Source organism: Temnothorax longispinosus, chromosome 11 (genome assembly GCF_030848805.1).
Source record: "Temnothorax longispinosus isolate EJ_2023e chromosome 11, Tlon_JGU_v1, whole genome shotgun sequence".
Taxonomy (NCBI): domain Eukaryota; kingdom Metazoa; phylum Arthropoda; class Insecta; order Hymenoptera; family Formicidae; genus Temnothorax; species Temnothorax longispinosus.
The window spans coordinates 3,682,978-3,710,408 of NC_092368.1; the positions used below are offsets into that span (position 1 = coordinate 3,682,978).

The 27,431-nt window shown below is 43.8% G+C and overlaps 1 protein-coding gene across 2 annotated transcripts in view; it reads right to left on the minus strand.

The window, feature by feature from the left end:
- Positions 1-10,110: 10,110 nt before the first annotated feature.
- The window catches only part of LOC139822232 (uncharacterized), a 46,552-nt gene continuing 29,231 nt past the window's right edge, over positions 10,111-27,431 (minus strand). The window contains exons 5-6 of one of the 2 annotated variants that reach the window (XM_071793848.1): positions 13,052-13,128; positions 10,111-12,662 (exon numbers count right to left, since the gene is read on the minus strand). In XM_071793848.1, coding sequence (XP_071649949.1) covers positions 12,077-12,662; positions 13,052-13,128 — 663 coding nt within the window. In that variant the 3' untranslated portion in view covers positions 10,111-12,076. Of the gene's footprint in view, positions 12,675-13,051; positions 13,129-27,431 lie in introns of both variants that reach the window. The other variant, XM_071793846.1, reaches the window with a different exon arrangement.

The following is a 27,431-nucleotide window of genomic DNA, read 5'->3' on the forward strand; positions in this document are numbered from 1 at the left end:
ATATAAGATAGGAAAGCGGTGGCTATATATAAAAAAGAATCAATAGTCACAAAAATGGAGGCGAAACATAATATATGAGCGCACATGAAACGAGACAATGAAAAATGAGCGACGCTTTAAATATACATATATGTGTTACTTCCCCTAAATGCACACGACGGCCGCAGTAATACGAAGGATATCGTGGGGAAGATACACTTCGATATGGGGAATAACTAGAACCTAATACACTATTCCCCTTTATTTCTATCCTATCCGCTCCCCTCGCGTTTAGTGACGATATGTGACAGCTTATTTTCCAAAAGGCGCACCGACAACCCCTAATAGGACCGGTATGCTTCACAAATATAATCGAACGATCACGCTTTATCTCTACTACTCTCGCGTTACTCTTCGAAATCAATCTGCATATCGGAATGACCTTACGCGGATGTTGTTTGCAGATATAAATTCGTCTGTTTCGCGTCCGGCTAGATAAAAATTCGAGAGCTACATTCCGCGTTTTCGCTAGTCAAAATATGTTATTTACACAAGCCAAATGCATTAAATATAAAATAAATAATAAGATTAACAAACAAGAATTAATTTAAAAATTTTCGTAACTGAATAAAAATAAAATTTTAAGTATCTAGTCTTATCTTAAATAAAAACCAAAATTAGAGAAAATTAAGATTAATAATATAATAATTATAGCTGATCCATATTTGAGTTTATAATATTGAGACGTATATAATATTGAGACTGGCAACATACTTCTTCTTCTCGCGGTTTATCCGTGTATAGCGTGCGGAAATTCAGAGAATCGGCCGACTTTGGATTCGCATCGACGAGTGCAGTTGCAATTCTTACCTGCGAGGGGAGCCTGCGCGCTCAGGCCAATCATCGTTGCTCGAAGGAGCGTGAAGTAGGAGGAGCCGAAGGACATCCCCGTTATCCGTGTCCTGACGTGGCGTGCGCGGTGCAAATTGGCAGCTTCCTTCCTGCCGACGCTTGATTCGCCACCATCGAAATCGCTCGAGCGTCGAGATCGAAATCGCGGAGCGGTTACCTCGATCACGGATCTCCTCGGCTTCGATTTACGAGCGAATCAAGCTCACGCGATCGCCGCTCTTGGGAATCTCTCGAGTGGCCCCTATTGTATTGTTAAACAACGAACGCGCGGCATTGCAAATAGTAATCGTGCAATCTGCATGGATTGCCTATGTAAATAAATTAGCGAGGATCCTTGAAGATTGTCGATTGTTACAAAATAATCGCATTAACGGATATCCCTTTCGAGATCTCCTTGGTCTAATTTAAGTCCGTCGCAGAAAATTGTTGATAAATAACGACAAAGCTATGGCGGATCAGTCTTTTCGAGCGAGTAACTTTAGAACGTCGGGAATAAAAGATGGGATCGGACGTGGATGCGTAAATAAAATATCATGTTTTTCTACCGAATAAATAAAGTATTGCGTATCCTGTGTAATGGCGATGTGGATTTAGCGTCGCGCTCGTTACATAACTTTCCGAGCTCGTAATGTTCCATTCGTTACATTACTTTCAGAATTTTTTGTATAATATGAAATGTACGTTTCGTACCCGGGGAGTATACATTTTGCGTTGCGCGTGCTTGTCGTTACACGACGCGAATTAAAATATAAAGATAAAAATTAAGATAAATAAATGGCAATTTACGACGTGATTTGTAATAAAGATGAACCGTAATGTCACTAATGTCCCAAACAACTGATTTATAAAAAAAAAAAAAAAGAAAACAAAACGCGTAAGAACACTATTCTTCATGAATTATACGAGATCCGTCATGGAGATGAGAGTGAACACGTTCCTCCCGTCTTCAGGCTCATCTCCGGAGGAAACCGAGAGCAACGAGAGACTCGACGAGAATCGCTCGCTTCATAGCCGCGGCACAATGGGATCAATATCCCGCTAGGGAGTAAACCCCATAATCCCCCGGCATCTGTGGGCCACCTGCAGTCGTGCGTTTCGTCACGGGTTAGCCGCGCGTTTTTCCTCCGGTGTCACCCGGCCGCGAGGTGATTCTAAATATTTGGACAAGGTGCCGGTTATCCCCTAGACGCGGTCGAATCGACAATTTTTCCCTAATCCGCTTGATCGACACTTAGCAACTGACACTGTAATCCTCACCTTCGCGAGTTTGTAAACCGCCGAGTCCTCTAGTTTCTCAATGTTTTCATTAATTCCAATAAGTAATATAAAATTATATAATAATAATATAATGATCCATTAATTAAGGTACATCAATATGCTAAGATATTAAGAAGAATAAAAAATCAGGACTATATTCTGTTTTCTTGCGTGTCTCATTAAAATTGAGTTATGAACAAAGCGTATTTTTCTATATTTCTGGATGATTTTTAAACTTTCCTATTTATTTTGATGGAATCTCATTGTTCGTTCGTTCAATTATTGTGCGAATACGCAAAGCAAAGGTTGGTTAACTCTGACAGGCGAGTTCAACTTCGAGTGATCGCTCATGATCGACGAGGTGGTATCCTTAGAAACCAAGAGAAATCCCCGAGCTCGATCGATCATGATTCCGACCGGTGACAACCTCGAACAGAGGATTACGCGGTGAATCAAGGACCATAAGGACTTGGTTTATTCTTCGTCGTTTATTCTTGGTCTTTTGCCGTCGTCTCGTAATCTTTTTGAAAAGGGCGGGAAACGTCGCACCGGTCGAATCACAATTCAGAAATCTGTCGCAGGACTCCAAATATTTTCACAGCCACGCCAATCTATTGTCAAGCTCGGGGATTACCTAGAAGAGCCTTACAACCATTTTTGACTTCGCTACAAAGACTTGCCAGTCGGAATTGCTCGACTAACTGTTGCAGTCAAACTTTTGCAGTTCCTAAGTTCTACAGAAAATAAAATTAACGAAAAATGTATCCCGCTTAATTCAATCATCATTAGAGAAATTAGTACTGTGCTGTAATTGAAATCATGATACAATTTTATAATTTGTAATAAAATTCAGATTGTCGTTCTCAAATTTTCTACACCTATATCTGTAAGTAATATTATTTTAGATGATAATTTTGCACCAATGTCATACCATAATTTTCTAATAAGCGACCTCGAAATCGCCATCTCCCTATTCTTGAACCATGCAAGCTACTTCTACGTTGTAACTAACTACTTATTCTACGCGTTGCCCAAAGATATTGAAATTTCTGGAATTTGATAAAAAGATCGCGCGACGTTCACAAACATTTGTAGGACCACTTGGGTGGCAGCGTCGAAACGGATAACGATAGACTCTACCAGCTAACTTTCTTTTCAAGTCAAGAGTATGATCGATCATCACGACACTCGGATTACGTTCTATTCATAAGGACATACTACAAGATACTCTCAGCAGGTAGCCGGCCCGCAGGATACGAATCGAATCACCCGTGAAAGCGTTAGATTCAACGCGGGTAACCGCTCGCGTTTTCCGCGCCCGCCGCCGCAATCGCCCCGGCTAAAAGCGGTCCGCTTAATCGCGCGCGCGCGCGCGCGGTTAAGATTTATTATTTATCCGCAGATCCATTGTCCTTAATTTATCGTGCGTTCCGCTTATCGACGTTTACGACCCTAATGGCGCTCGCTATCCGACGTGAAATCCGCCGCGGCGGGGCTGTTTGAATTTTTCAGGAGCCGAAGCGTCGAATCCGTCGCGGATTTCCGAGCGCTTATTTGGTCTCCGCCGCCGTCGCAAACTTTCCGCGTGTCAAACAGATGTAAATCATTCACCGTGCCGACCGAATTTTAACGACTGCGCCGCTCGCTCGAGCGGTGCACCGAAAAAATGCCGCGTACGCTTTTAGATCGGGAAACAAGCCGTACAATTTCCTTCGGAAAAGAATGCATGAGAAAACGACAAATTTAAAATATTAAAAAACGAGATTTCATTATATTATGTAAAATTTGGAACTAAAAGTAGGAAAATTATTGGAACAGTACTTTTAAGAACTAACTTGTTCATATACGTTTTTATAGAAATTGTGCAGGATTATAAAAAAAAAATATGCGAGATTATAGCAAAATATATCAATATGCGATAACACGAAGTAATATTTTTCACGTCTTTAACCCAATCGATTAACGCAGTTATTTATAGGAGGAGCAACGGAAATCGTTTTGAAACTGAATTTTGCCAAAAAAGAGAAAACGAAAAAGGCAGTTTCGAGAGGAAAGAAAAAAAAAGAAAACGCGACCGGTCGGGCAACCAGAATCGGAATCCGATTCCGATACAGCCGATTGGATGTCGAGTGCGATCGATTTTCCTTCCAGCTGTAAATCGAGATTACTGGCGACGCGCGGTAGGTCCGTGCATGTGAGCGCACGCTCGAGAACGAGCGAACGAACGAATGAATGAATGAATGAACGAATAGAGGTGCCTCTATCTGGCGGAGATGGAAAAGGGGGAGAGGAAAGAGTGCGAGCTCCCTCCGCTGAGGTCGGCTCGGGTTTCGCCCTTCGAGGACCTCTCTCTCTCTCTCTCTCTCTCTCTCTCTCTCTCTCTCTCTCTCTCCCCCTCTCTCCCTCTTTCTCTCTCTCCGTCTTCTTCTCCAACCGTTCGGTAGTCGGGTGGCACCCATTCTATCCACAGACTCGCCTGTTAACTTACCTAGCTCGGGTGTCGCGTAAGCCCGCTCTAACGAGGACCAGGCTCTCTCTCGCTCTTTCTCGACCGCTAAAGAGAGCGTCATTAAAAAGAGCCGGTCGCGATTCGTCCACTTCCAGGGAGGAAATCTAATAATGTGCCTCTTTATCGCGCGGGGTGTGGGTGAAGCTGCCGATGCGTATTTCAATGATGGATCATTTAACGTCGCGAACAGCTTAAACTTTAATTAACCGGCGATCTATGAGTTTCTTAATATTATTTAAGACTGTAACGAGCGTGCGGCCATTATCTGTCGCACGTATACAAAAATGTGGAAAGTAATGAGATACTAAAAGTCAACTGCGGCAATAACGCGACAAATGAATTATAGCGCAACAGCCAGCTATCGCTTTAACAACTTGCTCCATTTACGTTTAGTAACTTATTAAATTCGCATAATGCGCGCGGTCTTGGGCAAAATTACATTTGCAAATTACGTTGGAACGCACCGAGCAGTTAACCAATCGTCCATGCGTCCGTAACGCTATTTGCTAATTTAGAATAATTTGTTATGAGGCAGTAAATTTCTGTCGTTCTCGCATGAGTGGCACTCGAGTAAAAGCGATAACGTTATCACTCTTAATTTACTCTCGCTATCGCGTGCCGTAGCTGATGTGAAAATCGCCGATTAAAACGCGTAACTTTTCAGGACGCTTTCCAATCGTTCGTCGATTTTTCGGCGCGTTCGATAGCGTCCAAACTTTCGCGTGATCGTCAACGAAAATCAATACCACACGACGAGATTATTTCCCGTCGACGACAGGTGTCTCGCTCCCGAATCCCGGGGACTCCCCGCGGAGCCTCATGGCGCCCCGTGCGTCGGCAAATTAATTCGATCAATTAATACATGCTTAAGCGGACGCGCGCGGACGACGCGCATTGGTTAATAACCAGCCGACTGGGTGCCATCTCGCCGAGTGCCGTCATCCCCCGCGCGCATCCGGGAAACGGTGCCCTGGCTCGCACCTACACGGACTCCGAAACGGCGGTAGCGACGGCTGTGCACACGCATGCACACGTACGTACGTGCAGCATTCAATCGATACCAGTGATATCGCCGGACGGCCATTTTTATTTCGGACCGATTATTTTTTCTATTGCTTTCTCTTCTCTCTAAAAGCATTCCTCACATCGAATTCAGAGAAATGTTTTTCTTTCATACATATTCCAATAACCTTTACTTTCTCCGTTTCTATAATATTTCATGTTGCTATTTAAAAGGTGCTATTTTCACACTTTCTAAAACGTGTTTTCTATGGACGAAAATCGTAATTAATTATTTGAAAACTGAGTTAGAGAAAAGGAAACTGTGTAAGAGGGCAGGGGCCCATTCTTCTATAGCTATAGCTATAGCTATAGCTTTGTCGGTAACTTTGTCGCTGTCGCTATCGCTATCGCTATCGCCTATTGTGCAAGAGGCTTTAACAACAGTTTCGTTATTGTTATATTTGCGTTGTGCATATATTATATATGATAAAAAAGTTACGCAACGACATTATAACAACAAAACTGTTGTTTAGAGTTACAGAAATAGGCCTACTGGACATACATAAATTTGGCGTCCCCCTTCCGCAATCGAACAATAGACAGAGTGGCATTTGGCGCTCCCTTGACGCCGGCACTCGGGGCCTGGGCCCCTTTCGCCCTTCCCTCTTCGCACGGCCCTGTTTCAAAGTGCGGAGAAATACAAATGTACATCAATCCTAATGTCGAAAAACAATTTTGTAGTAATATGTAATAATAGAATACCACACTGTGATATTCTAGAATAGATTTAAAGTTAAATTTTCCATAATCAAAACGGAAAGTCTTAATACAAATATACGTATGATACTAATTAATCCTAGCAATATCAATTTTCAATAAACAAACATTTTTTCCATTTTTCTCGTTAATTTAACGCATCAAGTTTAATATACTTTCTGTTAACATATGATTCGAGGGAGTTGACGAAAGTTACGCAAAGTCACAAACCTCGGCGAGCTTGAGATACTGGCGAAAGGGGGTTAGTACCCCGCTTGCGTTTAAGATGCCAACGTAATCGGAACCGGCGATCGAGATTCGATCGAGACCTGATATAATCAGGTTGTTGGCACCTGTGGCGACGTAATTAATGCCGGTGCTAGATGCAGCACCCCTCCTTCTCTCCTTATCCCCTCATCCCTCCTCCACTCCTCATATTCTGTTGTCTCTCTTCAAAGCTCGTTAATTCTCGGCGGGACATTACCGAGCAAATTAGGCAAATCGACTCCCCCTCTTTCTCTCTCCCCTCCGTTCTTTCTTCTTTTCACTTTTCCTCCGTCGGCTTGCATTTTTGTGCCCCTTTCGCTCTCAAACGCGGAATAAAGTAGCCGTGAATCGGCCAGGAAGTGGGCGTTTCATCATGATGTTTCAGAGACATGCAGAGCGAGGGGAAAGAAGGAGAACAAGAAAAAAAAGGGTACGACGAGGTGACTTCGTCGTCCTGGTCCCCCTGCTTGCCGTTGGTTTTCGCAAATTGGCTCTCTCCGCGTTCGTTCTCTTCAGATCCATCTCTTTTTCCGATCTCTTTCCTCTCTCCAGTCGCTCTTTCTCCGGCTTCACCTTCTCGCGGGGATAATTAACGATTTAACAGACACGCTGGATGAGCGGTGCGTGAGTCGGTTAAGCAAGTTGTTATTAAGACTGACGCAGTATCTCTCTGAAGAGGGGGTGAGAGGAGACAAAGAAAGAAAGAGAGAAAGATGAGGAGGGAAAAGAAACGAATGAAATCGGCCTTATAAGAGGAGAGAGAAAAAAAGGAAGAGAAAAGTTTATTATATATCTTAGAATACGAATCCCCCTCCGGGTATTCTATATATAGGGAATTAGATTGTAAAGTAGAAATTAACATAATAAGGTACGAAGTAAGACTGGGTGCGTCTCGAGGCGAGGAGAAATGCAGCAAATACGAAAAAGTAGAAACGAAGCTGTGCGTTGTACGTCACAGTTGAAGGGGTGTATTACTTTAACGAGTACCGTAAGCTATAAAAGTTTGCAAAATACGCGTTGCGTAAAGGAAGATCACAATAATCAAACTGGCAGGTTCGGAAAGCGAGAGGGGGTTTTCAGAAAATCGAATCTTTTTAAACTACCCACAACGATACGTCCGTCATGTTAACATTTCCGTTCAAGAAAAATCGCACATAAATTGCAAGATGGTTAAATTAAGAAATTTGCCGGGAGAAATGAGTTAAATGTTTGAGAAAAAGTACGTCACGGAAAGATGCGAGCGGGGATCGGCGCCAAGGATATACTGAACTGACGGGCGCAGGACGAAGACGCGACGGCGAGACGAGCAAGGCCGTTAATGTTTTGTGTATTCAAATAAAGAGCGGCGGCGATGGGCGCACATTCGCACGCAAGTCGAGACCCGGGCTCGCCCACCGGCTAATGGGTTTATAATGCCTTTATTTCACATTAAAACGCCACCGCCAGCTCGCCGACACCTTGGCGACGATTCTCGCGGTGTGTCCTGCAAAAGATCGTTTTAGACCCGGTGGTTCAATTCACCTTCTGTCCGCGATAATGCGCCGTTCTTGCGCGAAATTACACGGTTGTACAAACACACAGAATCCGCGGCGCTAGAAGAAAACGAAACGCCCAAATATTTTTCTCGAGCGCGAACTCGGAAAGAATCATCTAAGAGAAATAATACAACGAAAAATTATTGAGACCTCTGCATAGTACTTTACACGTCAAACTCAAAGATTGATAATGCAAAAATTTGCTCAAAATAATTTGCCCATGGATAAGCATTTACTATAAATAATAAATTAATATATAATATATAATTTAATATAATAATATAGCATGTTAAACAGCGCCCAAGTTTTAGAGTAAAAAAAAATCCAAAATACGCGTGGAGAATATCCGAACGATTAAGACTTTAGACGTCTGGTGTCCGTGACAAATTTTTCGTAAATTATATTCCCATCAGAAGTCGCTCTCGCGCGGCAAAATGTGTTCCTCTTTAATAAAGCAGAGGCGATTCATGCGCCGTCGTGCCCGGTCTTTTTACCGAAGGCGCAATCGCAATCGCGTGCTTTACGGCGACGCGATGGGAGGGGGGCCCTAATCAAGCGACCGGACATCCTCGATGTTTACGACGACGAGACGTTGCGCCCGCTTTTTCCCTTTTTCGTCGTAACGCTCTCACCGTGTCACTCCTCTCGGCGCGCCGCCACTAATACCGGATCCCGTCGCCCTTTCGTGCCGAACGCGACGCGTGATTTACGACCGAAGGATGGATCGGCAGGCCGACCGGCCGCATGTCTATTCATGCCTAATGCCCGCCTGATACGGCCATAACGACGAAAATGTATTCATTCTGTCCACTTCTCGACACGATGATCGCCCGACGAATTAATAAAGCGAATATCTTGGCGAATGATAAATTTAATCCCAGTTTAGTATGCTAATTAATTATTTTTCAATTGCGGTTGCAATGAAAGTTACGGCTTTCATACATGTTCGCGATCTTAACGGAAGATAAAATAAATATGTGTTAATGATTATAAAGAATACAGCAAGATCAAAACCAGTTTGTAGAAATTTGCTAAAGAAAATGCTCTCAACGATGTGTGTTACTACCCTTGATACACGAGAGAACTTTAAATGCAATATTTATAGGATCAAGTATTATATACGATGCTGTAAAATATGAATTTCAATGTGTTTGCTTTCAAGATCCATAAATATTTCAGCAACTTAAAACATATCAATAAAATATACTAAAATATATGTTATCAAAATATAAATAATTCTTTATCATAATAAACGCGTGTCACGTGTGCTGACGAAAATACCTGGCGAAAATAACGACACGAGAACGGTCTCGTGACCGTGTCGGCGATCAGTCGGTCTCGCCGGTTTGCATTTCCAGCAAATGGTGACTCCTTCATCCCCTAATCGCACGGTCGGCTTGAGGATCGCGTGATGATGCCTTTAAACGGGGCATCCTGTAGCCGGTTAACCGTACAGAACCGACAACATTTGCCTAAGCGTGTACACGCCAGCTCGAGCAGAATCACTGCGAATAATAGTTCCTTACCTCGATCACATCAGATTTACCCACGCCAAGGATGAGAGAGTAGATACTCGAGCGATTTGTCCGTAGGATAATATCTGCGGCGCGACGATAAATAATCTACAAGAGAGAGAAGGAAATGTTTGTGTTATTTATGAGTTAATTATATGATAATGATATGATGTATACTTCAGTACCTCCCGCATGGATTATCCTGCATTAAATTCTTACGAATTCGGGTAATGAAAAATTAAGTCTCTGTTTATCTTTTTAAAAGTTCTTGTAATTTAAACGGGACAATTTTGGGAACGAGTGGAATGTGAAAGAAATGCATGGATAATCAAAGGGAGAATATTCGGGGGGGGGGGGAGAATTTCGGCGACGCGCGATATTCGGTACAAGAAGTTTATTAGGGTTTATTTACAAGGGAGCAGCTTGCACAGCAATAGGTGTATGCGTTCCTCACAACACAAGCATTAACAATATAACGCTCTACACTAACACTAATCGCCGCGGCGATAATAATCCTTTAGGTGTTCGCGGAGAACGCGCGAAGTGTCGCTCGGAGATCCTTAATGATCCTAATTCTTCAACCTCTCATTTACGCTCAACTTAAACGTGAATCGGATGTCGAAGTTCTCGGTCTTCCTTGAACGACTTATCGAAGGTTCGTATAGGTACTTTCAGTCGAAACGCATCTCGTCCAGCGCGCTCACTTCGCTCCCACTCCGCGTCGAAGTATGGAATCGAAACATAAATAACGATAACAATAGCTCGTGATACGAAATATACAGCTTATATTACAAGAGATAGAGGCGTAATTATCTTATATCGCAAGTAGATATATGTATACCTATATACAAGTAGACTTTAGTCGCCGTACAGCTTAGTTGCCCTTAAAGATGCATATACGTGTATTATGTACGGCAATTATGCCGCCTTTAGAACCAGCATGGTTACATATTTACAATCCGTTTGTATTCTTCGCGCGTGCGATCCACCGAAGATCATCTTTGCGGCAGTTCGACCTCGAAATGACGTAACCGTGTTTCTTGCGTACAAAAATACGCGACTACAAAATGAACAAACGAAACATGGAAATATATGGGGTGCATAACGAAAATATTTCCGCTTGAGAAATCATGCTATCCGATTTGGCGTATCATCGCAGTTCCTTCACTGAAAGCAGTCTTGGTGATCAACCTACGGTGCTGCAAGATACATGTATTAGAATAAAACATACAGAATGAATGAAAATTAAGCTTGAAAATCTCTTATTGCCAGCATCTTCTGAAAGTGCAACAAATTTTTGCGCGACGACAATTCCTTTATTCTTATCGATTTCAAAGTGCGTCCCTAGGTGCATCCTGACTACCAGGATCACGGCGGCCCTATCGCTTCCAATCGCTGATCAAGGTAAAGATACGTGTGCTCCTCTCGATCCCAGGGTTCAGTCGGGAGACAACGGAATCGCCGAGTCACGTGAGACGGCTCGGGTCCCCTGCGCCTGCCACCATGCCCGCCAAAGGTCGAAAGTTCAGCCGAGAGAGCATTCAGACTCTCGGAGAACGTGAGCTTTACGTTTTCTTTCCTCTGCTTCGTCTTCGCAGCGCGATAGAAAGACGGAGAGCGACAAATCGCCGTGGCCAACTCGGGAACCTTTGACACCGCACAATTATCGTTGCTATTCACGCCGGATTCTGTACGTTTCATCGAAACCGCGGACACGCGGCGACCTCCTCCTGACGCCTTTCGACGCCGTGCGACGCCGCGCCGCGCCGCGCGACGAAAATCGATCCCCGTTCGCGCAAACATTTCGTAACGATTTGCTTTGTTACGCATCCATAATACGAATGTGAGAATGCTCGTTCATCTTGTATTCTAATGGAATGGAGACCGGCTCCTTAATAATATAATAAAGACAAGAAAATATAGATAATAATTACGATAGATATTGCACTTCTAATGAGAACATTCTATAACTGCTAATAATTCTGGAAATCTAAAAAAATAAGAATTACTTGAAGTAAAGATAATACGATGGAAATCGACTTTCACCGCGCGCACAAATCTTCGTCAGTTCTCCGTGAAAGAAGACGAATTATTGCAAGGCGAATTAATCGCTACGCTTCGGTCTAAGTCGAGAAAAGGAGACTTTCATCACATGGAGAGGAATTAGATTCCTCTATAAAAAAGTCACAACGCAATTCGCGATCCAATTACGCGGAATCTCCTATTTCTGAATGAGAAAAAACCAGCTTTCATCGCGCAGTCTTAGTAAAATATCTCAAACTCCTTCTAGAGTTCCTTCACGAAAAAATCGTGAACCATTGTTTCCCTAATGAAGCCACAAGGGACTACGAGGGCGAGAGGTCTTGGGCCTCCCTGCTGAGACTATCCGTGGGCGACGGCGTCGCCCTTCTGGACGGCGACGGCGACGGCGCAGCCGGCGTCGAGGACTTGGGGACGGTCGCCGTGTGATAGGGCGAGAATCGGTGATGGCCCAGGGCAAGAGGCGACGGGTAGAGCGGCCGGGGGGCCGCCGGGCCCGACGGGTTCTGCTGGGAGCTGGACGCGACCAGCTGCTGTTGGTGATGCGCCGCTGCAAAGATAGTGGATCCGAGCGACGAGGCCCACCAGAAGTGGCCCAGTTGCTGTTGCTGCTGCTGCTGCTGCTGCTGATGCTGTTGCTGCTGATGGCTAGTGCCCGCGGCCGAGGCGCCCGGATAGGCGACCAGAGCGGGGTTGACCAACTGGGCGTAAGGACTGGCAGCCACGGCCGCCGCCGCCCTCAGCAGCATTTGAGAACGCGCGGCCCACAAAGCTTTCTCTTCGAGGCTGAGATTGCTCACGGCGCCCGCTTGGAGCTGCTCCACCTCAAAGGGCAGCCGATGCGGAAACCTCAGCGATTGCTGTTCCGCCAGCATTGACTCCATGGTCTCCCTGAAAGGGAAGCTGCTCCATTATGCATACCGTCGTCTAGCCGCACGATTCTCCGGAAGGACATTGAGCTCAGAACTTTGTCAGCCGTTACAAGCAAAATTCACAAATGGATTGTCCATTCCAGGTTTTTTGTTTAATTTATCTTCTTTTGACATAGGTCTTAGATGCCATTAAGATTAATGATCTCCTTTAAGTCCGGTAGCTAATTGCAATTTCACAGGCTAGTAAATAAACTTAACTCAAAAAAGAAAAAGATAAATCTCTTTTCGTACATTAATATAGAATCTGTTTCAAGCAAGATCAATATGATTTATGTCGTTGCAAATCATTTTATCATCGCAGATTTCATCAAATTTACCGCTATCTAATGTTAGCAAGGAGAAGTTTACCTTTCGAAGTCCGTGAGACGAGAGGAGTCCCGAAACCCCTTGGCGAACGGATTACTGTCGATCTTGAGCTTCGTGATCTGTAACAGGCGGAAAAACGGCCGTCGGTTAGTACATGGCGGACAGGAGATTGGCGAGATCGGAGAGATCCGGAGTCGCCCCCAGACTTGCACTAACATCGACGATCTCTCGCAAATTCCCCGATCTTATTCCCCGGCGCGCGCGACAGCTCGGTTTCGCTCTGGGAAAATTATGTCACCGGACGGCCAGCCAACGGCGCGTGGCGGAAAACGGCCGGCTGTTTCGAAACGGTTCGTTCCATCGATCGGGAGTCAACGGCTCGTAAAATTAGAAGAAGGCGGCGAAGCGACGTACCTATATGAGGCGAGAGGAGGAAGTAGGGGAATCAGGGGGATCGGAGAAGAGATAGGGGAATGTCGCTGATGCACGGGAATCCTCGCGGGCGTTACGGGTGCGAGCCGGGGATCGGGATGCACCGGTTCCGAGATTTTTCTGGCAAATAGTAGCATCGTTGGCTGATTCACCGTTCGAATCGAGAGATCGGATATTACTTTTGACTGGGGTGAGATAAGCAACCGCGATATTGCTCGATATCGAATATCGTATATACGACAGTTAATAACCCTTCGATAAAGTATCTCCTTAGCACAATAGAATTGGACAGTTTTTCAATTTGTCAGCGATGAAAAGAGCTGATAGTGGGAGCTTTCCAGCAAGCGACACAAGTCGACACAAGTGTCATTTTGTCTTTGTTACTCATTGCCAAAAAAGGAAGATAGAACGACGTTTGTGTCGACTTGTGTCGCTTGCTGGAAATCTCCCAGTGTTCGAGAGTGACATGAGAAAAATTATGAGACGTAATGAATTTAATAAATGTATCTGTGTATATGTATAGGCTGTATGCATTTTAACAAAATGTTATTCTAATACACAAAAGGCATTGTTAAGAAGAAAGCTTTTCATTCATTTTCTTCGTAAAATCATAGATTTGTAGTCATGAAAGTGATCCCCTTCTTAAACGCTTGTTCACAAAATAAATGATTTTTCGCTCCTAGTAAATAGTAAATGATCTTCTCCTTTTTTCTTTCCATTTTCTGTATAATGGGTCTATTTTATTCTCATAGTCTATGCCGTGTATTGCTACGTTAGCAGGCAAGACCTACCTCTCACTGCGAGGGCAAAGAACGCTTTGTTCGCGCTCGACACTTAAGAAACCATCACGGTGGTCGACAGGAAGAAATCCGAGAAAGTTTGTCTACGTGTTAGTCTACATATCGTCACGTTTGTAGTAGCCTCTTAAGTGGTTAGGCTGCATTTCCTCTCCCGCTCGTGTGTCCCACCCCTACGAACATCTACCCTAAGTCAGATCCGCACCCCAAGTTTGGTGTTTCGCGTTACCTACAGGCCCACCCACGACGGATGGGACGGATATATACAGGTGGCCTCGTTTCCGAGGTCTCCAACATGAACCATCTAACAGACAGCCTTCGCCTTGCATGCTCCCATTTCGGCAAAACCTTTGAGGACAGATTTCGTTGCCTGATTCCCGGGGGGATACCTGCGTCCGAACTGTTGCGAAGTTTCCAAACATAAAATGTTGTGTTGAACCGACAAAATTTTCCGCGTTTAAGCGCGAAATGCGGCAGCTTTCTTACGTTACACGACGCTCGTGACCATGAAAGATACATTAGTAAATAACAATAAGACAATTACGTTCTACAAACTCGAACAATTTTTGTTGTTTTATTACGACGTGTATCCTCATAATGAGAGGGTACACGTCGTGTATCTTAGTTATTAACCTAATTATTAGTAGTAGTTATTACTAATTTAAAAAAGAAAAATCTTGAAAAACTGCGTACGTCTCAATTGTGGAATATACATAAATCCAAAAATACAAAATATATCATGGATTTATCAATTAAAATATCCATTTTAGCAATATTTTTATGCGGATCTACTCAAAATAAATCAGCACTGTTAAGATAATTAAGGCTGTCGCAAACATGTCGAAAGATAATTACAGAAAATTACGAAATTATTATAGAAAATTAAAGTAAATTTATGACATACATCTTTAAAGAATTAACATTTTCGGTTAGTGTTATAAAGATACGCATATATAATCTTTCTTAATAAATTTGCGGATGCCAAAGGTAATAGTCAGGCTGAAAATCGAGTTGGTAATTGGATGATTAGACGATGCCGTTAATTAACGCCTTCCCACGCGCACTGGCGCTCGGACGAAAGAAAGCATCGGTGGTACCGCATAAAAATGTCAAACAAGCGCAGTGATATCCCTCGACACGAACCCATCTAATTTCCGTCCGGCGAGGCCAGCAGGCATAAATCAGTCTTGTCTTCCGGGTCGAGTGTCACGGACGAGATGCGGCGCGGTTCGTCCGTACGACACGCTCCTGCTGCTTCGACTGCTTGGGGTCTTTCGGGAGACCCTCCCTCCCGCCATCCGAGATGAGACACAACACGCGTGTATTTATTTGGAAAAAGGAGCCGCTTGTCGCAACTTCGGTTACCCGTAGGTGGTCCAATTAATCCGCACTGTCCCAAAACTGGGGAAGCAAACGAGGCATCCTATTTCCACGATAAAAATCCGATTTGAAGAAAACTATTGCAATGCATCGTCATTTCAATATTATAATTTAATACTGTACGGTATTAAAAAATATTCGATGTTAGTAATGTGTAGCAGAAACATTAATTGCATCAATATAGCTAAAGATATTCGATCAATTAATAGACTTTTGTAAAAGTGCGAAAGCTCCTGTCTTTCAGAGAAGCAATAAAAAGATTAAAAAAGAATGCGTGTCTTTATAAATATACAAAAATAAAATAATAAAATTTAAACATAATTTATATTCCATCATCTATATTATTAAATAGAATAGTTTGAAAACTATTCAACATTCAAGATATTAGATAACACTTTCAAAACCAATCCGGTATTCCATGTATCCCTTTATTTAAATACATGTCGTATCTTTTTATTTTCAACAACAGCTTCTAAGGCAAGGGACGAGTCTCGTAATTTACATCTGTAATCTATAATCGACATATATATGAAGCAGCCATCATCCCCATTCACCCGTTATACATTTATCCGATAATCGCGATGACTTCACGTGTCGCGGTAAAGCAATCTGTTCTCAATAAGCCCGTGAGACACGTTTAGCATCTCTTTCCGCGTGTAGCATTGCAAGTGAGAGCGAATGCATCGACGACTGTCGGGACTGGAAGTCGTCGCGCGACTTCCAGTTTATCTGCTCGTCGAAAGCTCGCCGCCGTTTTCGCGTCCTCGGCGACGGAGGACGAGAAAAAAAAGAAGAAGGAAGAGAAGGAAGGGAGGAGGCAGCGAGGGAGCGACGAACGGAGAGTGGCACTCTTGGTGTGTCGAGTGGGTGGTCCAATTACCCTACGGTTTCGCGCTCACGAGCAGCACGTGCAGGCCCCGGTAATAAGACTCTTTCCTTCAAAGCTGAGGCTAAGCCGGTGCTAAGTCCGGGGCCGCCTCGGTTTTAGTTACGATTCCGCTGACATCATTAGCCAAACATCTGGTCCGCCACGACCAGCACCACCACCATCGTCAGCATCGTCGCTCCCTCGACAACATCTCGCCACCTCCGTCTACGTTCTCATCTACATCTTTCCCCTCTCTGTCTGCATTCGCCTCTCGTCATCGGTCTGCCTGACGATTCGCGTCGTCGTCGTCGTCGTCGTCGTCACTTTATGAGCGGATCGCCGGCGATATTCCGTCGCGCGGGTCTTTGAGATCCGCGAGACGAACTATACCGGACGCGAGTTCAGAACGACTTCTGGTCTTTGATATCGGCGCTTTACCGCGTTTTGCCGACCGACATTCTTGTCGAGCTCTTTGCTTTACGGTAGGTCTGCTGGTCGGCAATGGCGTGGCGTTACACTTGCAAATTTCATCAAATCCCACCCTTTTCCTCCCTAAAATTGCTAATCCTCAACTTTGAATATTTTCCTGAAATTTTGCACAAAGTATAAAGTTTATCTCTTGTGTTAGATAAAGAATAGAATTTCGTTATTCTTCGCAGTCTTGATTTGCTGAAAATGTTAGATTTTCTAATCGCTCCTTACTGCAAAACTGTCAAAAAAGCGTTGTTTACAATTTTATGTTAGACAATACTAAATTAAACGGTCACGTTTAGATCGACGTGATATACAGGAGTTGTATCGCGTTGATGGATGAAATTTCCAGCAATGTGGCGTTGAAACCTCGACGCCACTGGGGCGGGCTTTGCAACAAACGCGGCCGACCCGTCGAAGTTATACGATTTCGCTGACACGGCTCGGCCAAACGCTTGGACCACTTCCCAGACCGATTTACGATGTCGGCCGTGTAGCGCGCAGCGAGTGGTACACCACGTGATAAATTCGCCTCGCATGCTCGACGTTCTGCACGGCCCGGTAGCCCCCGAGCCCGATGGCCGAGCGCATCGCCCGCCGCGTGCGAATAAATCCTCGGGGGAGATGCATCCCGAGAGATGACGCTCCGCCACGCACGAGAACGTATGTCGTGTCGGGCACGATACGCGGTACGCGAACGAAACATCCGGCGATCTTTCGCGTTCGCGAGTCATTAGGAAGAACGAGACGATTAACTATAAGAAGACTCTCGAGTGTGGCCGATGTGCGTAATAGAGAAGTTTCACGTGTGGACATGCGTGCGAGAAGAAATAATTATATTAGACGATTAATACTGATAAAGTGCGCGAACTTGTAAATTTTATAAATTTTAAGGCAACATCATATTTAAAATCCTCAAATTATTTATTCTTTATTTTGCCGAAGGAGAGGGCGAGAATATATTTTTCTAAATCCCCTTTTACATATCAAGATTTATGTCCATTTCTATCAACGCAGATTAACTTTAATCTCGGTTTAATTTACCTTTCACCTTTTTCTAATTTTAAGAGTTAGATAAAGATAGAAAGTAAGTTAAACCGAGATTAAAGTTAATCTACGTTGGTAGAAATGGACATTAAACATTTTTACTCAGAATCGAGATACGTCTCGAGTCTCGGAAGGTTGGATAAAAGTTACGAACTCGCCTCGTTATATATATTCGCGACAATGTCCTACCGTCATCACGCATGTCCCTTTGTATGATCCTTTTTGCGGTGCATCGCGTCTCGCGGGAAGAAGCCCCGATCTCATCTTTAAACACCGACCGCCGACGTACGTCGCATACCGCGCTCGCAAAGTAATTTTCAGAATCCTCTCCGCGCCAATCGTACGGAAAGGTGCCGTCGTCATTACTGGCAGCTAATGGGCGCACAGAAAGCCGGGTCTACAGGGTGTCTCGCCGCTATCGAGTCTTCACAACGGATATTTTTACGAGAGGGAAAGAAGTAGAAAGAAAAAGTTTAATATCATCTTACTTCTTTGACGAAAGTTTAAGATGTAAAATATAATTATATGCTAATTATATCCTTTCGCAAATTAACTTTAGTTCGATAGAACACATATCTGTGTATGTTACATGATGGTCTACTGTAAAATTTCAATTAATAATTTTGACTAAATTTCTTCCAAACGATATAAAATAAAATGATTTTTTATATTCCAATTTTGGCGTTATTATTCAATGTTTGTTCAATACGGAGAGAACGTTAAAAAAAATGCGATCCCGCATCGTAAGAAGTAATGATGGGACACCCAGTATACTTGTAAGCGCCGCGGCTTCGACTTTCAAAGCGCGTCACGCGACGAAAACTTCAATGCGAAATTCGCGCGTTTCCAAGGTCCGCGGCGTGGCGGAAAGCAATTTTCTGTTGGGAACGCACGCAGGGCACCGACGTCGGGCCCCGTCGTCGACCGGCCGGCGCGGCGCGGCACGGCGGCCCGAGGACAGATCGGCACGGCCGATCGAAGGACAGGTAGCCAATTACGTCCAGCTGCAGAGCGCCAGGCCAGGATGAAAATTGAGAGAGAATTTGCGAACACGGTGGGCGGAGCGGACCCGGGCGGGCCCGGATATTCCGACGCCGACGTACTCGCGGTTAGCGTGCGGATCCGATTGGACCCGGGACCAGGAAGTCCTTCGCAAAGGAACAAGAGAAGGCGAAGGAAGGACCGACCGGTCGAAAACATCAAAAGCCGAACCCTAAATTTACTGCTTTTCCCTTCACGCAAACAAATAAAGCTCTAAGAATGATACAGATCTGAATTACATTTGGTGTAACAAAAAATGAACATTCCAAAGTGTTCGTCAAATCCATAAATAATATATGCACTTTAAAACTTCTTTTTACACAATTGAGTGACTAATAGGTCTTGTCATCTCACGATATTCTTTTATCTGATACATGATTTAACGTACGTGTAAGCTGTCATGAAGTTATAAGAATTACTTAATGCAAACGTGAGTTATTAACATGGACTTTGCGTTAATAAAAGATTATACGTATAAAGAGAAACGCTTGCCAGGCGCGAGAATTGTATTTTAAAATGATGTGCAATATATTTTTCAACGCCACCGCAATTTATTCCATCTGAGTTATGGCATGTGATCTTCGTGCTCAACGATTAAGATCACCGTAATTGAATAATAAGCAGCTGATTTCTGCCGGCTCCCGGGGCTAACTCGCGGCGTCGTAGATTTTTGATAGGATAGGTAAAGTCGTTAATTGCGCGCGCGCAAGATAGTCATTATGAAAATTTCGAGGAGGCGTGCGTGTTCGAGGCCGATTTAAAATTAAAATCGCTGGCGGAGCGTGCGTGCGAAATGATTAAAGGCTCGTCTAATAACCGCTCGATAACGCCTCGCGCGCGTATTGTTCCGGCGCGCGCTCGTAATCGAATTTGCAAGACTAATTGCGCGAGAGGCGACCGGCGACGCGGCGGATAAGCATCGTAAACTTCAGCTTAGCGCGGAATAAAGTCGGCATTATTTCACGCAACGATAATATTCCGTTTATCGGGGAATGCGCCTGTCGATCGCGTCAAAATGCATGCGTGTACGAGCGCGGCATTGTGCGTTACCGTGCACGCGTTTAATAGCGGCAGCGGTCTTACGTGACGATAAATCATGCCGCGTAATGGACAGCCTGGCGGATTTTAATCGGAAACGGTAGAAACGTCACGGAAACCTACCTACCTACAGAATAAAGCACATAAGCATTGTTATTCCATGTAATAATTTAGATACTAATATATAATGTAATAACGTCCGCTGACGATGGCAATATCATGAATCCTTTACATTTCTAGAACAAATTCTTGCATTTTTGAAATTTATAGAAAATGATGTATATATTATAATCTGTGGCATAATATATTTCAAATATATCTTAATATTTAATTTTTGTATTGGCTACTGCCTAATGCAATTCTAATTTTTTAATACTGAGGGATTATCATGTTTCTGGATTATCAAATGTTGAATGTAAGAGCTCTCGATTAAACTTTCGAATTTTAGAACTTACGTAGATCTTCGCAGATTCTAAAGTTCTTGAATCCTCGAGTTTTCGAACCCTCTAATATTTACATAAGATTTACTCAGATTCTAGACCCTTAACTTCTCGACTTCCTCCGGTTCCTTCCTCTAATCCTAGCATCCTCAAATCCTCAGATCCTCCGATCTGGATCGCGTTAGATCCCCAGATAATATCCTCAGTTCTCGCGATCCTTGAAACTCCTTCGAGGAGCTTACTCGTCGAAGCGTTATCGTCCCCCTTTACGCGTATCCTCGAGACGCACACGCTCGGTAGAGATCGCGCGAAATGAAGCCGTAGGTAATTGAAAGGGATGCTTTCGCACCCGAGGTCCGGGTATCTAATAATAGATTTAATAGAGACACGCTCATATTGAGGAAGAGGGGGCCCCGCGCGCTCACTCGCACTATTTAGTGCCGCTTGTGTGCTCGCGCCGCTACGCTCACTCGCCCATCTCGCCGCCTTTTTTCGCCCTTTGCCGCCGAAACGCCGCTCTGCCGTTACTGGTGACGACTAGCGATAAAATTAAATTATCATACGCCGACTGATTTATAAATACGTCGCGACGGACGCAAACGCCGCGGGCGACGTTTTAATCCAAACGCGACGCCTTCGTCAACGGGGTGGTCCCGAAATCCCGTCCACGCATCATCCATTCGAATTTGGAAAATTTGTACGCCTATAAAATATTTCGGCTATCTTCTTTCTTTGTAATATCAATTATATATGTAATTAGTAAATATTTTATAATAATGTATAGATCACCATCTATGATATTTTAATGCTTCCTGATGAACATCCTGGATAATTATATTAAACATTTTGAATTTAGAAAATTAAAGCATAAATGCGTTTAAACAAGTTATTTTTGTACCTAATTTCGCGGGAAGTTATTATGCGAAAAGATATTCCATTACAAGTCTCGGAGCTATTCATATTTAATAATCAGAAGAAAGAGTCAGAAGAAAGAACACTGATATTAGTCGCTATGTTTCTCATTAAAATTACAATCGAAGAAGGTCTTAAATGTCCTGCATATACACTAAGGAAGAAACGCTTCTATCTCTGACAGGAACGATGTTTTTAGTGTATACTAGATATCGCGTATAATACCGAACTCATGAAAATTCACGCAACCACTTGAGCGTTAATTCCCGGCGGCGGTTAGCAACACGCAGCCGCCGCCTGCTGCCGCCGGTGTCAAAGGGTCCCGAGAAAAGTGTGATATCAACACGATCATTAACGTCGCGTCGACGTCGACGAGCGAAAGCGCGCGTTTTAATTTCCTCACTCACGCAACGCGCGTGTTGTCTTGTCTGGAACGCGAATTAATTAATTCTCACACGCGATTTATCTCGCGCTCTGATATAGTCCGTCCATAGCTTTGAGGGACATCGAATCGCGAGGTGTCTCGCTCCTGAAACGTGGGGCGACGAGCGATATTTAGTGGCGAGATAGGTCGTCTACGAGCGTGAAGACGTTTGGGGCCCGGTGCGGCGCGGCGGATCACAGCGGAGATCCTCGTTGTGCCCCCGTGTCAGCTTCCTCTTCAGCTTCGCCGAGAGCGCGACGAGAGAGGGCGGAGTAGTATTGCGCACAGGCGGGCATCAGGTTCGACGAGGTCGAGACACACAACCGGCACGCCGCCGTGTGTGGCTCCGAGAGGGGGCCCAGCCCTTTCTCTTCTTCTTCTTCTTCTTCTTCCTCCCCATTCTCCTCCTTGTCTCATTTGAACGCGATTATTTATGTTTTCTTTCGCTCGCGCCCGCGCCGACGCCGACGCCGACGCCTGCAGCCACTAAGACCTCTTCAGCCTCTCTTCTGCTTCCTCCTTCCTTTCTTGAACGTCGATCTTCGCTTCCTCGGCCTCGAGAGGAAACGGAGAGGACGCAAACAGAGCCGAGGATTTAAGAAAAAAAACTTATATAAGTGCGAAGAACTCGATTGTTCGACGGTCAGATAATCCAAGAACCAGAAAGATATCGTAGATGTTCCGGATTCAAAAGGAACATAAATTCAAACTTTTTAATAATCCAAAGACAATCTTAACATTAAAAAATGTAAAAATTAGAAAAAAATTTTAGAAAATGTTGTATAGAATTCTTCTTCTTGAAAAATCCAAAATCTCGTGGAACTAAACTTCCTCGCTATTCTCTGTCGCTTCTCGTCTTCCTTTCTTTCTTCCTTCTGCTTCCTCTCTACCTTTTTCTTTTTCCTGTTTTTATTCCCCTCTCTAGCGTTCTGTTTGCTCTCTTTAGTCGGCCCGCTCGGCTCATTTGGTAATGCTCGAACGCGGTGGCAAGTGTCTGAATTATTGCCCGACACATATGGCGATTGTTAAGGGGCATAGTCGCGCCCATATTTTTGGACATTGCCCTACATAGACTAGCGACGGGTTTATGGCGCTGCCGAGCGATTATTTCTGGCGTGTCGTTACATCGGGATTTTATGAATTCAGTCAAAATGTTTACGACACGATTTTATTCGAGTTAAGTGACAAAGATAATATATAATTATTCTTCAATCAATTTAAAATAATTTACACCCACGTTCATACATATTTACTGAAATATCTTTTTAACAAAGAGCCTGATTCTTGCATATTTTGTGAGAAATTTGCATTAACGAGGATTCCTATATATAATCATAAATATGGAAGGAAAACAAAACGACGGAGAACCATTTTGATGACGCCCGATGATGTTTCGCAACCTTGAATGTAACTTCCGCGTCGCGCCGATTGCAAAGCATACCGCGCTCATTTACTATTAATGTGCACTTACGCACCTAATTTACGACAATTTTGCAGGCGGGGGAAATCGCGCATCCTGCGACGAGGATACGACGAGCGTGCGCAAACACGTCGTTAAACGTGTGTCGCAATTACGTCACCGAGTATATCGGATAAAGCGCGCATTGTGCCGGGAAGCACAATTTTACGCATCCGCAGGACACGGCGTCCTGCGACGTACAGAATAATTATTTGTAATCGCGTAATTATCAGGAGTTCTTCTTTATTCCCCGCGTCTCCGTTTTCGCTTTGCGCAATTAGGTACTCGGAACTGAAACGCGTGCGGTCGTCATACGTGTGTTTCTTCTTAATTCTGCCGTGGAACGAGAAGCAAAGTGGAAGAAAGAAAAAAAACATTATTTATTAAATCTTCTAATTTTAAATGATTATTTCAATTAGTTTTGATATAACTGCAAGGTGATCGATCAAGCGTTATATTAATTCAGTTTATAGAGTTGCAATTCCTGTTAAGAAACTCATATTTCACTCGAGACGTACATATCGAAACCCTATAATCGCCTGACTAAAAACTTCTTTAAAATTGCGAGGAAAAAATATGCTAATGGCAAGTAAAAATAATATAAAATGTTATCATTATGTTGTTTTGAATGAAATCATAGAGAAATAAAGATGAATTCACACAGCGGTTCATTCATTTGCTTAAATATCATATTACAATACTCTCATTAATTATTTGACGGATATATTCTTGGCAAATTATATACAGTTCTCAACGCGGCTAATCTTTGTTGACATTCGGTGTTTGATTTAAGCGAGCTCTTACATATTGATCATTATAAGTCAAATGTATAATTCGCTGATCCAAAGACAACAGCTCTAAATAGATATCTCTCCGCACCAAAGAAATACACTACGTAACTTGTGGGCAGTCAGAGAGATTTGAGCTTAATAAAGATAACAATGAGAAGCAGAATAGATGAAAATGGATCGTAATATCGCATGCAGTCGAGAAATGTCGAGCTTGCCGCGCGACGAGTTGGACTTCCAACACGACGACCAGAAATACTACAAAGCGGAGTGCCACTTTGTTGACAAATAAATTTCTAAAAGTGAGAAGTGCCTGGGCACCTTTTCAGAGTAGCAAGAGCAATGAAAGCGAATACAAAGTGCGGGGTTCGCGAATAATAGATGACCACGAAAGCGTCGACTGCGTCGTCGATAAATTAATGCAAAGCAACGAAAAGAATTGAAATCTGTGGAGGTAAAGTCGTTGCAAATAACGAACGGCAGAAAGATACGACTACGACGACGGATGTCGTGCTGACGTAAGTCTGAAAAGTCGAAAACTCTCGTTGAGGACGACAATCTATGACATTGGACATAAATAATCTGATAAATATATTTAAAGAATAAATTCTTCGAAGTGAATTAAATTGGAAAATTCAACTTTTCTTTAATGAAAATTTAATGAAGCAGCATTCTTCTTCACAACGTTTTGATTTCTAATTAAGTTGAATAGCGCAGTGTGTGTGTAATTAAAGATAGATATATTGAACTTGAGTTTGCTCTTGAAATTATCGTTAACGAGACTTCATAACTCATTTGCGTTTCAGAAAAATCATATAGAAGCGAGGAACGCCAAAGTCTCCGACGGAGTCCGGCCGTGGAAGCGTTAGCTCGCATAATGGATGTCCACAACGACGAGAAGGAGGGCGAGGGGAGAGGTGGAAAACGACGAAGAGCACGCTACCATGAGAGAGAGAGAGAGAGGAGGCGACATCAGGGGGCGATAAGGAGCCGGCAGAACGGATGGAGGAACTCCCCGGCGAGCGCGCGGCCGGAGGGAAGGAAGAGAGGCGGCAGTTAGGATATGAATTATGACGTGGTGCGAGCGAGAAAGACGAATCGAGTTGGTCGCATAGGTCGTTACGAGGCTCGAGAAGGGAAGCGCGAAGCCTGCCCGGGGAAGTAGAAGGCAAAAAAGCGCCATCCGCAACGATACGCGGCGGCGCAGGGAAAAAAGGCAGTGCCTCGCTAAACGAGCGCACCCCCGACAATGACTGTGACGATGACTGTGACGACGACGACGACGACGACGACGAGTGACGAGGAACGCGTTAACCGCGACGAATGGCTTTCGAGCCGGCACATACCGAACGGGGAATCCGGTACCAAAAATCGGTAGATTGTACATATGGATATGTATGTACCAGCGCAGATGGGGAGTCCAAATCAAAGCGCCAAGATCGTTTACCAACTCGTGCTGATCGTGGCAATTCACATTTCACGCAAGAACCTCACGAGAGTCTTTTTGTGAACTATAAAATATTTAAGAATCTCCTCGATATTGGTCACAAGCAAAATCGAAATGACGAACCGTGTACTATATTAATCAAATGTAAATAAAATGTTAAAATAAAACTTGACCGTTTACATTGTTGGCGCTGAAATTACTGGCATCATTCATTTTTTTCCACCTGCATTCCACTAATGTTATTAATATTCCCGCTTTATCTTATTGCCTGCAACTATTTCAGGCTCGTATATCCCTGGTAAGCCCATCAACTATCTCTCCGTGCGGTCTTTTTAATATATCGCCGATCCCGATCTTGTCAACAACTGTAGCCTCCTTTTTCACCGAATCTCGGGGGGCTTGTTTCACATTCTAAACAAGTCGTATCTACTTATCCATCTACCATGCAACATCCGCCGTCTGTCGCGCGCTCGACTGCATTTCTACGTCACTAACGCGCATTCCACGATGCACCTCTGTCCTTCTTCATCTCCTTGCTCTTGTTCGACCGCGGTGCCCGTGCCCACCGTCGACGTTCGCGATGATCGCCCACTGCTTCTTTCTCCTCTCCCTCTCTTATCGCTTTATTCTACCCCGTCTATTTTTGAACTCGTTGAAAAGTCATGGAGAACAGCAACTTTCGCACGCGCCGCCATGTTTGTGGAATGCACGTTCTGATCGATGTTGCTGTCAGAAAAAAAAATTCAAGGATTTCTCGCTAATTTACCATATTTCCTTCTCTATAATTTCCCTAACGCAGATCATTAATTAATGATCAATAAAAGATCAGAGAGAACGCCGCTTGAGGCACAAGGAATATTAGAAAATACTTTATATAAACGTGAAATCCTGCGAAGCTTCTCTCTGACTTCTGCTCAGCACGAAAGGGCATTCAACATGCTGGCTATCATCCCGAAAAGGCCTCGATGATCGAGATGACGATCGGTCGACGACATTCGACGCGTCTGTTCAGGAAGACGTGGGGTAAAGAAAAAAAAAGAAACGGCGACACACAGGCAGACGGAAGAAGCTCGGAGGCGACGAGGAAACCGCAAAGAACGATAATGACGAGACGAGAGGACGCAGAAAGCGAGAGGCACAAAAGAGAGGACGCCGTGGAAGAGAAACTGGCCCGAGGTAATTGCCGGGGCGTCTCTTCGCACCTCATCATCATCATCAACAGCCGCGTCGTCCTCGTCGTCGTCGTCGTCGTAGCCGTCGAGGGCCCCCGGGACCACCCGTTAGAGTCCCCAACGCCGATTCCGTCAGTTTTCGTCTGCATCGGCAGACGAAGCGCGCCGTCTTCGTCAAAAGCTTCGTCGAAACGATGACAAGCCTAAGCAACGATCGGACAACGTAGATAATGATCGAACACTCGATACTTATGCGAGAAACTTAATTATATCAGAATTATATCTCATGGTAGATTAGGCGTTAACTCTTTCCTATTTTTAATTGGAGTCACGATTATTGTTATGTATATATTTCATACGCGTTAAAATCATTTCTCTTTAAAGCATCCAAGTACAGATATTAGTTTTTTAATGAGAAACTAAAGAGAAGATAATAAAAAGAGTATAACATTCAAACTCCAAGTAAATATTACATTCGCAAAATAATTAATTTAATTAATAATTTAATTAATAAATTTAATTAAAGTACAAAAGAAATTAGTCGTGCTAAATAAAAATGCGATCGTTCTATAATACAAAGATTTTTGTTCTTGATAACAGAAACAAGCGGCATATCATGCCACGTGCGTCACAGCTCTTCAAGAATTAAAGCGAGGAATTTCGCCCGAATCGAACTCGAGCTGTGCGTTCTCCCTCGGAAAAAAAA